The 17,559-nt window shown below is 35.3% G+C and overlaps 2 protein-coding genes across 3 annotated transcripts in view; one reads left to right on the forward strand and one right to left on the reverse strand.

The window, feature by feature from the left end:
- Positions 1-1,098: 1,098 nt before the first annotated feature.
- SULTR3;5 (sulfate transporter 3;5) lies at positions 1,099-6,687 on the reverse strand. The gene is made up of 12 exons (XM_021420999.2): positions 6,329-6,687; positions 5,980-6,187; positions 5,691-5,862; positions 5,498-5,563; positions 4,634-4,747; positions 4,370-4,486; positions 3,009-3,135; positions 2,603-2,889; positions 2,298-2,488; positions 2,097-2,179; positions 1,789-1,865; positions 1,099-1,700 (listed from the first exon to the last, which is right to left on the reverse strand). The coding sequence occupies exons 1-12, from the start codon at positions 6,630-6,632 to the stop codon at positions 1,518-1,520; spliced, it is 1,929 nt and encodes a 642-aa protein (XP_021276674.1). The 5' UTR covers positions 6,633-6,687; the 3' UTR covers positions 1,099-1,517.
- Positions 6,688-15,565: 8,878 nt separating this feature from the next.
- The window catches only part of LOC110410814 (Alcohol dehydrogenase transcription factor Myb/SANT-like family protein), a 2,933-nt gene continuing 939 nt past the window's right edge, over positions 15,566-17,559 (forward strand). For both annotated transcript variants that reach the window (XR_002444693.2, XM_021420696.2), the window contains exon 1: positions 15,566-16,834. Coding sequence is in view for 1 of the 2 variants with exons in the window: in XM_021420696.2 (XP_021276371.1) it covers positions 15,777-16,826 (1,050 nt within the window). In the remaining variant the exon portion in view is untranslated. The remainder of the gene's footprint in view (positions 16,835-17,559) is intronic.

The following is a 17,559-nucleotide window of genomic DNA, read 5'->3' on the forward strand; positions in this document are numbered from 1 at the left end:
TAGATTATAATCTAATTTTTGTTTCTAGTTCAATAGTAAGTAGAAACTTTTCTAGCTACAAGAGAACTCTTCATTGTCTAATCTAGCAGCCATGTCACATGGCTAATTTTCTGATCACCTTTTTGTCCAAGCCACACACAGTTGGCACCAGTTCAGATAAAAGTATCATCTTTAATTCTCGTCTTCTCAAGTAGTTATAATTCAATGGCAACAATTAATCATCCTTATGCATTGGGTATGTTATGATGCTTTTGTGTCTTTAACTGATTCAATAATCTCCTCTGTTTTCTGATAGATGTGAAAGATCAAGGTTTTGACAAACCACAGCCGAGTAAATCACATGCTGTCTAAATTGGTAAAGTGCATCAAACTTGACATGTTAGCCAGATCTATCACATAGTGCTGTGGGTTTCATTCTGAATCAAATTTTCAATCTACAAACATTGCTTCTACTAAATTTATGTCTTTTTAGTTACCTTTCTTGCATTCGTCTGATATGAATAGCCTTGCCTTATTCTCACGGTGCTACGACATTTTCAGACACTAATTCATACACTAAGACTGCCAGGTGATCTCAAGGGCCAGGCCGAATAGTGATCTTGTCCTCAAAATTGATTATTACATGTCAGTGTATCAATCAAATTCTTTCATATATAATGCAGATAATGCCTGTCAGAAGAAGTGAGGAACCTGCAAATATCATTTCATTTTTCAAAGGAAAAAACTGAACGGTTATTGCTGTTAAGGCCAAACTGAACTTCAAATGATTAAGGTTAATAAAGACGAAAAGATTCCATTAAAGTGGTTGATTTTCATACCATTCTCCACTTTAAGAGTAGTTAATACGCCACTGGGTCAGTGGGTGGAGGATAAAAGATTTGAATAGGAATGATATTTTCCAGTTTTAACTGTTCTTCTTTTAATTTATTTTTTCAAAAAGAATTAACTCATTATAATTAGTCAAGATGGTGAATTTCCAGATTGGTCAAAGAAATGACTGCAGAGAAGCTTTTAGAGAGAAGAAGATGCACGGCTTGGTGAAGACATTGATAATCATAGTTGGAGAATTTGGGTAAAAATGAAAAAAACTTGCTATTATTAAAAGAAAGGATCTGGTTGATCTTTATTAGCACGGTACATTTACATGAGCTACATCCTCTAACTCAAAAATATGATCAAATTACAAGCTGAAGAGACGGAAAAACGTGAAAAAGAAGAAGAGGGAGATACAAAAATGATCATATTCATTTAACAGAGGATTGTCTCTTGAATCTCTCATCATTTACATACCAACAACTTGGCCTACTTCAATCACACTAGCATGAGAGAAATTCACGAGATAATCCTCTGTTAAATGAATATGGCACCTTTTTCTTTGTTTTCCCCGCCAGTAAACAGAAAAAAACATAACTGCATCCTCATATCATTAACCCCTTTTTTGTCGAAATCGGGACCTGGAAAACTGCCATGGATTTATGCAGCTAATCGATGATTAATAGGCATAAAACCAGTATATTTTAAGCAGCGTCTTCATTGTTTGAGGATCCTTCCGTTTCTTTCACATTACTACCAAGTGAAAATTGACGGCTTTGGATTGCATCTTCAACAGACAAGAAGAAAGATTCCTTGCCAATGGCATCTACGAATTTCGCTAATGTCATTTTCTCTAGAACTTCAATCCTGGGGTTTATTATTGCTAACTGCACAAGATGTTTAAACGTATATTTTTAGTTTCTTTCTTACTTAAAACACCAGGCTTCAATGAAAAGGGAACATCTTTCAGTTTACCTTGATATGCTTTCCTTCCAAGATTCTACGTAGTTCGGTAAATGTTTCAATCCCTGTCACGTCAATGGATGAAACTCCTGCAAACCGCCATAGTCTAATGTTTCAGTCGAAATTGATGAGTATGGACGGTTGTTACTGTTATATGTATTTTAACTTCTTCTTAAAATGAAATTAAAAATAGGCTCTACCAAAATCAAACTCTGGTGGCTAGAGGATGTTTATACTGAATTGTATTTGGCACTACAAGATTAGTCAGTGTTGGCAAGTGGTATAATTGGTGGTGGATTTTGTGAGAAAATGTTCATTACCTGATAAGTCCAGTAAAAGATGCTCAATAACATCACTTTTAGAATCTGAAATGCCTTGTTCCTCCTGAATATATCTCAGAATCCTGCTCAAAATTTGGCCAAAACAAATTAGAAATTTCCATGGTTGACCATATTCTTTGTGGTACTAATTACTTAAATGTTCTAATTTGTGTTACATTTTTTTTTTCCATGAAGATATACCTTTCTTTTATATAGGAGCAATTTGCAAAATAAATTGGGGAACCAAGTTGAAGAACAAGAATTCCTTGCATCGTTGTTGAACCCGGATATTGCTCTGTGTCTCGGTACAAATATGAGTTTGGAATTTTTCCTAGCTTACAGGAAGCGGGCCTTGCCACGTACAAAAGTGCTCTTAGTAAAGCAAGTCCCACCTAAAATAACGGATAATATTTCAGTTAAGAAAGCAGAAACAGGAATATTGTCCATTCAATTCTTCTTCTGGTAGCTTATCAAAAATTTAAAATTTTTTTTGAAGAAATCCTTACAGAAAGCATGAGCCCGACGTCCATGCTTATGAAACTAACACCAAGGAAGGCCGCCATGCAGATGCAAAAATCGAATTTGTCAACTTTAAAGAGGTGAATCATCTCCTCGTAGTTGATTAATCCAAACATTGCAGACATGATAATAGCAGATAGGGCTACCAGAGGTGTATAACTGAAGAGAGGAGCCAAGAACAGCAGTGTTAACATCATGCAAAATCCCATGACTACATTGGACATTGCTGTCCTGCACCCAGCGTTGAAGTTCACAGCTGTTTTTGAGAATGGCCCTGTTGATCAAAACCTCAGGAAAAATCAGAATCTTATATTACTTCATAAATCGTTTAAAGAAAAAGATTAAATTATGGCCTTTTTTTATTTCTTTAGAAAACCCTGAAGCATCATATACCTGTTGTCAAGTAGCACGAAGTGAAAGATCCAATAATGTTCATGAAACCAAAGGCTATCATTTCCTTGTTCCCATCAGTTTGGTCATTTTGCATTATGGCGAAGCTCCGTCCTATTGCTATCCCTTCCTGTAAGTTTCAATTCGAAGATAATTAATTTTAGGGGGCAATGGCGGTGAAGTGATACTAAAGCATCAGTTGGGTTCTCCAGGTGAGGATTTTTTCGTGGTTGGTTGGTGAAATTTCATGGGATGAGTTTCGAGTCAGGTTGTGGGTTGCTTCCGGATTGAATGGGATTTTGGAGGGAACTGATAGGTTAGATACTCATTAATTGGGTGAGAAATTGCTCTTGGGCACTGAATCAATGAAGATAGAGGAGGAAATTATGAGGTAAATAGTCTCTGCGTCGTTTTGCTTTATGTTTAAGAGATTGCTATTTTATGGGACTGTATCTGTCTTGAATTTGTTAAGTGTAGTGGTAACCCAGTGATTTCAACGTTACCACGAAAGTGTGATAAGGTGTTTTGATTGTATGAGGAGTTCGGTACCCGGTTGGCATGAAGAGTGTTATAGCGTGACAGGTACTCTGTTTGGATAAAAGAGGATGCTGATATTTTATCTACTTGAAGGAACAAGCAGAAAATTACTGAAATTCTTACTGCCTTGGCCTATTTTCTGGGTGTACCACTGCCAGGAAATTTAGTGGTGCTGTCTTTTGAATATGTTTTTGGGTGCGGACAGGGTGTTTGGTGAAGGACAGGTGACATGGTGACTCTAGGCTGATCAGTGAGTGTATAAGAGCATATCTTATGAGTGTTTTTTGGCTATCTATTTTGTCTTTTGAGCATGTAAATTCCTGTTGGTACTGTTACAGGGTGGGTACTTTTTTGTAGAGGGCTGAGTAAGGATGATGATGTACAGGCAACTTGACATGGGTTGATATTTTGTCTCCATATGGAGGATTACAAATTGAAGGTAACCCCCATTTATTAATGAAAAACCATGGCTTATCAAAAAAGAGAGGGGAGAAGGAGGAAGACAAAGCAGGAGGAGAAAAGAGGGAGGAAATAGTGAACGACTCTCTCATTGATAGTGATATGATAAAGATGGATAAAATGATAAGGAAGAAGGCGGCCAGAAGGGCTATGGAACACCGTTGGAGGTTAGGCGAATAGCGTGGATTCTGTGGGTGGGAAGTATTTAGGTGGAAAATAAGAAATATGTGGCGAGAGGAGACGGCGGTATACAGTTTTACTTCTAGAAGTACATATGGTGCTGATTTGGGGAGGGTGAGACCTCGTCAATAAGTCAAATCAATGATAATTGGTATAGAAACATAAAAGGAAAAAGTTGGGATTCTTACAGCCATTGCAATAAGCCCAGTGACAAGACCAGCCCGCACAGTTACTGGAAGATAGCGGCGATCGAAGTTCAAATATTGAATAGAGGGAGGATTTAGTCCCTTCTTCAAGTCACCAACCTAAAACAAAAAATGAAAAAAAAAAACAATAAATAGCTGGAAATCAGAAGAATGATTGCCTATAAGATCAAGAGGATGTGATCTCAAAAGAGAAAGTGAAGAAAATAATTAAGAAAAATTGAAAAATCAACTACAAAATAAACTCACAATTTGGATTCCATGTTTCTCTGCGTGGGCAAAAAATGCAAAAAGACAACCAACCACAACAACGACCATTGGAGCCATAGCTGATACCCAAAATAGCTTTGGTTTTCTTTGCCTCTGTGCATGCCAAAAACATAGTAATATATTACTTCTCTACCATATTCGTAGATAATACTAGTAAATAATATACCCAAAAATAACACTAAATAATTTTAATAACTAAAAAACAATCAACACAGCCCCACTCCCAAATATGTGTGTATGATCTTTGGGCAAAAATGGACGCAGGAATTGCTGTCTTCATCAATAAAAATCAATAAGCATCATATTTTTAAGATTTATTTATGATTTATATACTGTTTTTAGTATGGATAATTATGAATCTGCAAATAACCGTGCATGGGTTCAAGAACAATTAACTGTGTATTGCCTATGCATACAGACAAAAAGGGTGATGGGAGAGAATTTTTTTTTAAAAAAAATGAATAAGTTGCTTTTCTCAGTGAATTCACATTAAATCCGTTTTAATAGTCAATGGAAAGGTCAAACATGGTCACCTATATTTTTGTTTGGAACTGTAGTTGTCATGACAGTTATGATTTGCTATTAATGTGCTATGCTATAAATGTTATCCACTTGTTTTTGGCGTAACTATGGCAAAATATGCATGACATCACAGCTAATCCTTAACGGTGACAACCTCACTCGTGTGAGAAAAAAGTCTTCTTTTATTTATTTTTTTCCATATAGACAAAGTGAAATTTAAGGAAAAATTAGGCAAAATTTATACCTTAAAACGGAATTGAGTCCAAAAATTTGTTGTTGCTATTTTCCTATAGGCAATGGGTAAGAGGAGAGAAAGCTCACCAGGTATCGAGTGAATTGGAGGAAACAAAGGAAGATTATACCCACAACAGCACTCTGCCACCTCCACTGCGTGCAGAAACAAGAAATTTGTTGCAATTTCAAGATTAGAATTTTAAGCGATTATTCTATGAATAGCACGACAGGGTGATCAGTAGTTAAGACGTTTATATTGTTTTTCTTTTCCCTGACAAACCTCTTTTCTGTTGCTGAAAATTGTATGCAGAACCGAAACCACATCAGTGTGAGTTGTGAAATGCTTTAAACCAAAGACGCCCTTCAATTGTTGCAGGCAAATTATGATGGCAGTCCCTCCCATGAAACCAGTGATTGTAGAATGTGATAAGAAATCCACCAAAATTCCCAGCCTGAAACAGATGTGTAAAATAAGAAGGAAATAACTAAATGACTATAAATACAAACCCAAAGAATAATCTCGGAATGGTTATTGAAAAATGCATAAATTATTTATATATATCGCTGACCTCAAAAAGCCTAAAGCTGTCTGGAAAATTCCGGTGAAGAAAGTGGCTGTGTAAACTAAGTGAAGATACAATGTGGGATCATCTTTTGGTGATACTTTGGCTCCAATGGTTTCAGATATAAGCAATGAGCATGCTGCCACTGTTCCCACCGCAAGGTGCTTTGAACTCCCGAAGATGGCATAAACAAAAGGCGGTATAAAGCTCGAATCTGCAGCATATAATGTACATATTGATCCACCACATTTTCAGAGAAACGAAAACAATCTCATTAAACCAAACAGAACTTTTTCAGTGAAATTGGAAAAACAAGAAGAAGAAATAGTCCATATGTATTAATTAAGGAGCTTACAGAGGCCGATAATGGAAGGAAGATCACCGAGTTTTGCATAGCTGATTCCTTGAGGGATTGCAAGGCTAGTAATGGTGATACCAGCAAGCAAATCATATCTAAGCAACCTTAGATTGTATTTGGGTAACCACTCAAACAATGGGATGAAGTATTGGATTGCCTTCTTGGCTCTAACCAAAGGCTTGCCATCCTTTAACTTACGAAACGGATCGTCAGGGAAGAAGGTTTCTTTGCAATCAGATTTGAAGGTAGTCGAAAACCCTCTCGGGGTAGAGAAATTCACCGTATGGGTGGAATTCGTCATAGCTATAGCAAGAGAGTAGGAGATTGAGACAGAAGAGGAAGAATCAAGAGAGCGGAGATAGTGGGGGTTAAGGAAAGAGGGGTGTAACTGGCCCTTATATAGAAGTCACCCAGTAACAAAATAGTGGAGAACAACGCAAATTTGACAAAGATTGGATAAAGTCTTTTGACGGGTGATTCCGATAACGTTATTGAAGGAAAAACAAAATTTCAGAGCTGACACGATGCTACTGGTTATCTAAACAATTTGGTGGCGTTTGGTACAATTGCTTTCTTTGTAAACTTTTACTTGTATCACAATTTTTTTTTCTTTTTTGAGTGGCTGCTTGTATTACAAATTATCCGCAATTCTTTGATAAAGCTTACATAATTTATCTATAAAAAAAAAAAACTAATACTAATATAGATTTAACAAGCTTTACCCACGTTTACAGTTATTGTTTTACCAAAAAGTTACAGCTATAAATAATGGGCACAACAGTAAAAATATAAAAATAAAAATAAGAAAGAAATAGAAAGGATAAAAAAAGAAGGAAAAAAAAAAAAAACAGGTCTGTTTTAACTGTGTCTATGAGAGGAGGGATCGAAGTTACTGTTATGGCAACAGCCATCCAAGAAGCTTTATATAGGTTCGTGTTTAGTTGGGGGGCAAATTTTTTGTTTAAGCCTCACTTTAATAAAATTGAGTTTTATTCACACTTTTTTAGATGATATATTTTTTTGTATATTAAAACATTAAAAAGTACACTTATTTAAATTTTTAATTTTACTTTTTTCATATTTAGTAATAATATAAAAAAATATAGCTTTTATTAGTATATGTAATTTCTATGATTACATTTTACTTATATTACATTTAAAATTTTATATAGTGAAGTTATATCTACAAAATTATTTTAAAAAATATAAAAAAGTGTTATTAAAAATATTTTTAATAACATTTAAATATGTGCTATTTTAAGTTAAATATATTGTAATGCCCTTAGAGTGTACAGATGTGTCACGCATTTTCGACCCCTCTTTTGTATACTCGGACAGATAGTGTTAATAAATCAACATGTGACATATCATCTCTTAGAAAATTAATACTATTATCTAGTTGTGTATATATTCTTTTGACTATATAATTTCTACCAATGTGTTAGAATATGATTTTATTAGTTTTTCTTTTCTTTTCAATCTTCTGAAGTGTAAGCCACAGCCTTATGCTTTGGGATTTGAATCCAGAACATCCAAATTAAAATCTCTAATAATAATGTTAATAATGAAAATTAATAACAAATTATATGTCAACTAATAAAAATAATTAATTAGTTAAGAGGGTGCACATTTTTCTTTCATGTATAATTATTTTGAATACGATCAAGGTTTGCCCAAGTTCTACTTAAATCTAATCTCCCATTACATGGTCTTAAAAGTGCATTCCTCCGTATCGTCTTGATGTGTTTAGGATTTTTCCAAAACGATAGCTTTATTGTAAATAATTTTCATTATTTTCTATCTTTTGTCAATTTATTCCATCAAATTTGGCCACCTACAAAGGCAATGGTAGCTGTGTTGAGCCATTTTTTGCTGTATGTTGTATATTATGTGGATTAACACTATTTTTATGTGATCCCTATTATTAATATATTCAACTATTAAAAAATTTTACAATTTAAAATTTTACATGATAAGTGAGTAAAACGTAATTATAAGAGTAATCTTGATATACATATATAATAATAAAAAAAAGAAAATTAAAACGGCGGATGACGGTTGTTCCATGCATAAATAGACTTTTTTTTATTATTTTTTTCCAATTATTCTTGCGTGTGTGGCATTAATTTCAAACCTACAGTTAACAAAACCCCTGTACAAAGAACAGTTAGCATTCTTGATTTCGGAATGCTTCTCTCCATGTTTATATGCATGGTTTTGTCAAGATTAAACAAGATAAAAATAATGTCGTTATAACTTCCAAAAGAACAGTACTGGTGGTTGTTGCCATGCATCAAATTGCTTGTTTAATGAGGAGTCTCTCCCAGCTCCATGATTTCATTTGCTCACCTTTGAATGAGATCATGCTACAGAGATAGCGGCCGCTGCTAGTTGTCTGCGTACAAAGATTATGACAGTTAGAATCCGAAGCTTTCTGGGGGAGACAATGAGAGGGGGAGGGAAGTTGGAGGTTGTGTGATTGATAAGACTCGATATAAGTTCAAAGATTGCATAAACTTTTCCTCACATAGGTTTCTTATCATTTTTATTCCCCTTTTCAGTGTAATAAAGAAAATAAAAGAAATATGTCAAATTGCTTGAAAATTGAAATGCTTTCCAAGTCAATCAGACGTATTTTTCCCATTACCTTCGCAATAAATTCCAAAGTAGCACCTGTCATGGAAAGGTTTTTTTTTTTTTTTTCCAAATTAGTATACGAGAGATATTGAGGCCTGTTCATCGATTCTTTCTTTCTACTGTTAGTTATGGGGCGGTTTGAAAAATAAATAAATACTCTAGCTAGAAATTAGAAAAACAAATTACAAGGCATGATAAGGACCATATAAATTGGTTCCCCTTTTGATTAAGACAACTTATATGGCAATAATTGAAGACAATTAAACCAAGCATATTGAAGTGCTGGGAGAATATTTAATAATAATAATACTGAATCTACTCATGATTTAATGCAAAACAAATTGAGACAATATTAAAGAGAAATAAAACGAAGTCAATTCCATAGAGAGTAATTTCATGCATTCTTAAGCATGGACAGGTTTTTTGAACTCAAATTTTCTTAACAAAGTAGGGCAGCCCTTTCTAGATATGTACTAAATCCCATCGAAAGCATTTCTCTGGACCAGTTTAAACTCAACTTATAGAAAATATTAAACTTTGCCCATTGATTGATTATGATCATTCAACCATTAGCAAGGTGTCAACAAAACAGGCACGCGTCTCCTTTGATTAGACAGTCGCCCCTGTTTGACCCTATGAACACTGTCCCGACACTACAAAACCTGATCTGATTGATCCCCCCAGCCTGATATTGTAACATTAACGTAGAAACCCGCGTCGAATTGTTTAATTGAAATGGAATTTGATGATAGAATCTGATATGAGTTGAAAAGGAAAGATTGGAAACGTTTTGTTAGATTGGATTTGCACTTCCGGCCACGAATTATGAGTCATAGCCCTTAAAATAAACGTAATTTAGAAGTAGCTACTTTTCCTTCCACAGCCGTCAATTCTTTCTATATGAAACCTCCCTCAGATATCCATGGCACAAGGCTTCACCTGCTTCAAATGGCGATAATGTGCAACACATCAATGGACAATTAATGGATTGGAATTGGAGGGAGAAATCTATTCAAGTTTGAAACGTAAACTTTCTCTGTTTTTTATGTTTCTTGTGTAGTTTGGTGAGTTTGTGTGGGCTTCTTTTCACTCGCACACTAACTTTTCAACCATCATTTCAACAGCGTCAATCATTGCCCTGTGCCTCCCCAATGGGAATGGAATTTTTTTTTTTTAAATACATTAAAGAATGGAAAGCAAAATTGAGTGCGTTTTCCTGCATGTTACATCCTCCCATTATACGTTTTCAGGTTTTACAGATTGTTCCCAGAGTAAATTTCCAGGAAACATGAACTCTGGACGAAATGACATAGCAGCCCATCAATTATTTCAATATAAGTCAGTTTTCAGAAGAAATATGGAGTGACAATTACTTCTATTTTGTAGCTCCGTGGACCCCTAAACCCACATTGATGCTGCTTTAAGGTGAAAGCTTTTTCGCTTGTTCGACAGCAAGTGTTGGCTCCAGCTCTTCCTGGCATAAGCTACTTTGGAATCTTTTAATTACCAGTCATTTGATGGTGCTGTATTGAGCATATTCCCTCTTAATCAATGCAATACTTGTCACGTATATTCAAGATTGAGCCGATTTAATTTCATATTTAAATATAAATAAATGCTGGATCATTTCTTATTAACTACTTAAACTATAAAGGGTACAAAGCACCAACAGGATCAGCAACAGAATGAACAGTTCAAAACACAAGTTAGCAGCACAAGGTCTGCAGCAAAATTTCCACAAGATCTGCAGACCAATTCTCAGCTAACAGGATTTACAAATTCTTGTCTAATTGAATTCTAAGCCCTTCAGTTGTAACAAGCATTTGAGTTTGAATTATAGATAGCCATGTAACTTATATCTATATATATATATATATATATATATATATATACACATTCATTAGTGATCAATGAAAATTCTTGTAAATAAATGCACTTTCTTTTAAACATACATGAGCTTTTATTTTTTGCCGCAATCTTCTGCCACAAAAGATTCTTTGAATCTTCATTTTCTGACGCTGCTTACTATAAGGAAAAATTGCATATATACAAGATGGAGTCCCAGTGCAATGATAAGAAGCCTCGGAATCTTTCCATTTTCGTCGATGGACTACGATTTGCTTGGAAATAATAATGCTCTTCTGGGGGAAGAAGCAAAGATCAATAGATCATGATTCTAACGCGTGTTAAAACTAAATCATTAAAGAAAAATAATGAATGTTTTGCTCCACTAATCCTTGGATTAATTAGCTGGAACAAGAATAAATTAGACTTCAACGTCACCTCAGATTGTCAAAATGACTTCTCAAATTCAAGCCACTGCCACCCTGATTCTTGATTCCCCACTTTCTTTTCTCTCCTATTCTACACAGACCTTTCTCGAGACAAAACTGTTGCTTCCACTGCAGAAATTTTCCCTTACAAGATGCAGAAACAAATGGATCCCCGAGCGCCCCCTAAACCAACTTAACACCTCAAATATGTGGAATTACGCGTGGCCTCCATTATTACCCTGTTTTTTGACCATAAAGATAGATGCATAGCTGACGTAACAAGATTTTGCCACCATTTCCACCAACTTTGTATAGCGTAAGCTACGCCATGATGTTCATACATGAACCCCACAAAGATACCACGGATCTAGTGAGACATAATCTAAGGCTTTGTTTGGAAGATCCCAGAATAATTTCTGATATTTAGAGCCTGTTTGATGTTGTTTTTGAATTTAGGTTTGAATGTAGTATATGTAAAACAAGATACAGAATTACGATTAAAACTTTCGTTATGATGAAATCATAATTTTAATCGTAATCACAATAATTTATTGAGTTGCAAACGTATAACGTTTACAAAAGTCCTTTAATTAAGGACGGCATGCATTGCTGTTAATTTCTTTAGGAATATCCTTAGAAAGAAAGAAATTCTAGGTGGTATTGCTATTATGGGGAAGTGCCTAAGGAGCTAAGCTCCGATGTTCTCCTGGAGTTGTTTCCAAACACGACCTCCTAGTCTATACCTTGGCCTTTGCAATAGGATTTTCCTGACCTTGACCTTTAGTGTCTGGGAAAGTCAAAATTTCGTGTAACTTGTGGCCCGTGAGTTGTGAATGAGAACTACAACACAAATAGGTAATCAAAGAATTCGTGGATATCCCACTTCGATTTTGTTGGAAATTTTTATTGTGTACTTTCACCTTTTTGTGTTTTGTGTGGGAAATGGGTTGGTAGTAGGACTCAATAGGAGGAACTCTTTTTAGAATTTAATAGAACCTAAGGTTATTTTCGAGTATGCGGTTCAATTCCATAGGGGTACTGTATTCCTATCCATTGGCAGGTTTGCAGATTCATTAATGGGCAACTTTAGTAATTTAGCTATAATTCCATTAAACAATAGCTTTCCAAAATGATGGCAGGCAGAGCTTACAAAGTCTTATATCATGATGTTCTTAAGATAAAAATGAAATATACAAAATTGGAAAGTTGCCATCATGAAGTGATGGGTATTAGTAATTCTTTGATTAAACTTGAAAGACTAATTAAAAGATTATGAAACTCATAGATACATCCTAAAGCAATGAAAGAACATCTTAAGTATTAACATTTCAACAAACTTAGACAGAAAACAGTTTCAATGAAGGTTGATAGCTAAATGCCGCTTACTCGTAGTCTTGCACAAACTTTAGTTTTTCATTGATGATTTTGAATTTCAAAGCGTATCGTTAGAATAAGATGAGAAGAACCACAAACTCCATAGGCATAGAGATAAACATAGGGCAAATCACCGGCAGTGTCAAGATGGTGTTCCTCATCTTTTAATTTTCTTTTATTATTATATGTATAGAAGTTTACATATATATAATATATAATTACTCTTATAATTATCCTTTAAAAATCTCTCATATAAAATTTTAAATTCGCCATTGTAGGGCATGAAGTTAGCCCAAGAACGTGTGCATAATTGAGTCACATTCGATGATAACTAATAATATATAGCAAAAAACCATTATTACTCTGTTAAAATAGCAATAAAAAATTTAGTTCTATAGGCTTCACCATGATAACTCATTTTAAGTGCTTAGAATTTACTTTATGTCATTTCTTTTTGATCAATTGGGGTGTTGATTTCTTTTTCTTTTTCTTTTTGCTGATAAGAAAAGGACAATGATGTCTGGCTCATTATAATGAGATGTTAAATGATGTATCCTTGAAGTCTAAGAGCTGAGTTAATTGGGGGACTAACAACCAATGTTATCAGCTTTGTTCTAGCAACGTTTATCACGAATAACGTGTAAATGCCTCAGAGAGCAATACCATCAGTTGACTGCAAAACAAAGCTATTTCATAATCTTCATCGAATATCATCACCAACCAACGTGAAAATGCCTCGGGAGATTTGTCAAGTTTCACACTCATCTGCAAAAACAGCATATAAAAGAAAGCCAATTATTATGGGAATATACAGTTCTTCCCACTAAGCCATATGTTAATTCTGCTTCCCTTTAATTATTTGCTTGTTGACATACCCTTTGGTTGGATTCAAAGCTACAAATCTAAAGCTATAGTTAATTTGTTCCAGGAATTGGAGATGAAGTGGGGCTCAAGCTTATGCCGCAATCAAGCACCAGAGGTCAAAAACGGACACAAATAATGGGCTGGGAGTGTGTGTGGGACATACAAAAACTTTCGGTATGAGTTGTAAATACTCTATTAATCTCTATGGTTCAATTTTGATCAGATTAATTCGTCATTTTCAGATATACATATGTTAGACCAAGAACAATTATTGATATCTTGAGAGAGTACCATTCAATGAACAACATCTCCATGACTTGGAGCTCACATGTCATTCTTTGCACAAGAAGAATGAAAGTACATTTTAAGGATTTTTTTTTCCTGAAGAGGTCAAGCTTCAAAGCCTTAAAGAAACATGGTGTTATTAATCAAATAGTGGACTCCTATTGCAACAGAGGGAAGTCCATATTGTTTCAAAGCATGATTATTATATATATTTTTAAAGTGTCATTCTGCTAGTTTATCGATGGTACTGTTTGTTTGACTTTGACATCACTTTTCTGTACAACAGTCATAGTTGTTGCACAGTCTTTGTGAAATTCCACTGCCGTTTACTTGGATGCTTTTTCTTTTCTAGAAAAGGTTCCTCTGAAACTTGAAAATGCACGACATGTTTTTTGGGAGTGCTGAAATGATAACACAGTAGTTGTGAATTGGTATGTCTTTTACCTTAGGCAAATACAGGGTAATGAATAATAATGAGTCAATTCATAGTGATTGTAGTCTTGGTTTTGAAGGCTTTTAAGAGTGATGGTGTCCTAGGTAGTCCTGGTTTAACTTTTGTCAGACCGGGCATAATAGCTAAATCATATATATTTTCCATGTGTTCCCTGTGTTGTTCAGTTTCTTTGGTGTGTTGAAGCATAATCTTTTATTAGAGTTTCTAGAAGTTTATATATATTTAATGGAGCGTTTTGGACTCCTAAATTGTGTAATTCAAATACTGAATTATGTTTATGTACTTAAAATGAATTTAAACATCTATATAAAGGAATTATGATCATTGTGTAATCAATTGAAAGAAACAAAATGCATAATGTTAACAAGTTATGAAATGTTGAATAAATGTGTAAGATAAGGCATTTTGATCAACATTTCAATTACTGATATGTTTAAATAAAAACAAATTCATAAAATATCTCGAGGAGTATAGTAAGATTTGGAGAGAGTTATAAAAGGGAAGGAATGGATTTTGTTCTGTGCCTTGTGTGACTTTCTTGCACTTGTTCTTGGGCGATTTTTTTTTTTTTTTTGAAAATTAAATGTTCCTGGTGAATCTGAAACATGAAATCTCGACCTAATAAACCAGAGCCAGTTTAACAGAGCGATTCTGGACCCAAGACCACTTTTCTAGCCCGGCAACAGATGCGATCACATATCCAATAGACAGCCTAGTCCATGTTTTTGAGATGGAAAATGTTAGCATTCACATCGACCTAATTACATACCATGATGTACGATACTGCTGTAGAATTCCCCTGATTTTCTATGCTTCTATCATGATAGCCAGGGTTCTAGTTATTGTTGGCTACTTGGCTTCATGTTTGCAAGGTTATCTGGGTCCATGAATCAGAAATTAAAATTTGGAGCTAAAGCAGTTGGTTCTCTGCAAGATAAATGCAGTGGAACTGTTACAAATTACACCGGCATAGATTCATCAACATGAGGCAGACAGCGCAGTTAAAAATGCCGACGTGGTTAAGGCAAAGCCTTCAACAAGATGTCCTAGTTAAGATGCTGGATAGCAATGGCTCATTGCCAAGACAAATTTCTTATGAAACCGAGCAAAAGAGAGTGGGGGGCCGGAATACAGATGCTCAAAGCATTTCGTTAAGTAAGTTAACAGGGAATTATTTTGGAAGCAAATCGCTGTCTTTATTTTTCCTCGAACCCAAAAAAGGAAAAATTGGAATGCAGGCTTAACTCTTTTTAATAGGGTGGCCCATAATTTGTCTAGATTAAACCAATGATGAAGCCCAAACTCCAAAATCCGAAGTTGCAAAATCCAGCCCACAAAATCGGGTTGTCACCTTCTTCTCAACCCGATTCTCCGCGAATCCTAACCCTAGAATTTTCAATTACGTTCGATTTAGGGTTGGTTCTTTCCTCAAAAGCTCAATCTTTCCCTCTAATTTCCCCCAAAAGCTCCAATTTCAAATTCTTGTTGAACAAAACCAATCAAACACTTCAAATTTCTCAAAACCAAAACCCCCTAAAAAAGAAAACTTAAAAGGAAAATGGACGACATCGAGGACGATTCTAGATGCCCAACCAAACCCTACTCTTTTAATCGCCTAAAACACCCTCAATATCCACGTTCGATTAGAACTCGCCACGTATACAACTACCGACCAGAAGAAGAAGACGGTGAAGAAGAAAACGACGACGTAGAGGACGATAACGACGATGACCCTGATGTTTATTACCGTCGTTTTAAGGAAAGCGAGCGTTTTGAAAGGTACCCAAAGCGGCAAAAGCTGAGAACTTCAGCTCACAGCTACCAATTCGCCGCTGATCATAGAGATAGCTTCACAAATGCCTATGATTGGACCCAGCAAGAAATTTATGTTTTGTTAGAAGCTTGGGGAGATAGGTTTCTACAATTGGGAAGGAGGAGTTTGAGGGGTGAAGATTGGGTTGATGTAGCTGAGAAAGTTAGTGATGCTTTAAAAAGTGAGAAAAATGAAGGGCAATGTAGGCGAATGATTGATGGGCTGAAGAGGAAGTTTAAGAAAGAGAAGTTGAAAGCTGAAAGAATGGGGTTGAATTCGAGTAAATGGGTGTTTTTTAGGAAAATGGAGATGCTAATGGGGTTGGGTTCTTCATTTAGGCAACCAGAATCAGGGTTGGCTTGTGGAGTCGATTCAGGGGAGTTTGTTTTCATGAATACGCAGGTTTATTTGGATAGGTCCAATGGTTTTGATGAGATGAGGGATAGTCCTGCAGAGTCAGAGATGATGGAGGATGATGAAGAAGAGGAGGATGGAAGGTCGAGGATGAGAATGGAAGGGAATGATGAGCATTCAATGAGGATGTTGGCGGATTCAGTGCAGAGGTTTGGGAAGATATATGAGAAGATTGAGAGTAGTAAGGGGGAGCATATGAAGGAGTTGGAGAAGATGAGGATGGATTTTCAGAAGGAGTTGGAGGTGCAGAAGAAGCAGATTTTGGAGAGGGCGCAAGCAGAGATTGCAAAAATAAAGGAAGAGGATGATGCTGATGATGAGGAGGAGAGTGATGACGATGATGAGGACAATGACAATTCCACAGAAAATATCAGCGAATAGGTTTTTTGGTGTGTACTTATTGTGTATATTTGTTTTTGTAGTTGACATATCAAAGTGCTTGCTGTAATTATAGACCATTTAATGTTGGAGATTCTGTTTCATTTGTTTCTCCAGTTCATATTTGTTAATTATCGCTTTGTGTTGATTTGTTAGTTTTTCCTAGGAGAAATACCAAAATAGGGAAAATTCATAGCATACCTTTTTTTACATAAAAGTATTCCTATTATTTGCTTTTTTTAACTGAATTTCCTTTGTTTGGATTGACACTCAACACTGCCCTTTCCTGATAGCAGAGGATTCCTTTGTTACTAATAGATAGAATTATGATGCTTTTCTAGTGGTTTTCTTTATTGGGAACTCAAGTTTGAATGTAGCTCAATAGTGGATTGGATTCACCTTAAGCTGATTGGCCTGCAGTACATTACCAATCATTATACCTGAGTGCCAGTCCGTAACTTGTACGGGAATTCGCAGAGTAGAGTAGATGATTAGGCAATAGAAAACAATGTTGAGTTTGAGCCAAAGGCCTGGCTTTTATTGTTAGCAATACACCTTGCTTTTTAATCTTAATATAAGGAATAGATTAGGTGTCTAGATAGTAAAAATCTAGTTGAAATTGAAATGAATAGGAAGCTTATATTAATAGTCCCATAAAAATACACCTCGTTCTTGAATTCTTCTCTTTTTTTCCTGTTTGTGTGAAATAGACTAGTACTTATCCTATTGACTCTTC

The sequence above is a fragment of the Theobroma umbraticum genome, unplaced genomic scaffold, assembly GCF_002168275.2.
Source record: "Theobroma umbraticum cultivar Fairchild unplaced genomic scaffold, ASM216827v3 scaffold_56.0, whole genome shotgun sequence".
NCBI classification, from domain to species: Eukaryota; Viridiplantae; Streptophyta; class Magnoliopsida; order Malvales; family Malvaceae; genus Theobroma; species Theobroma umbraticum.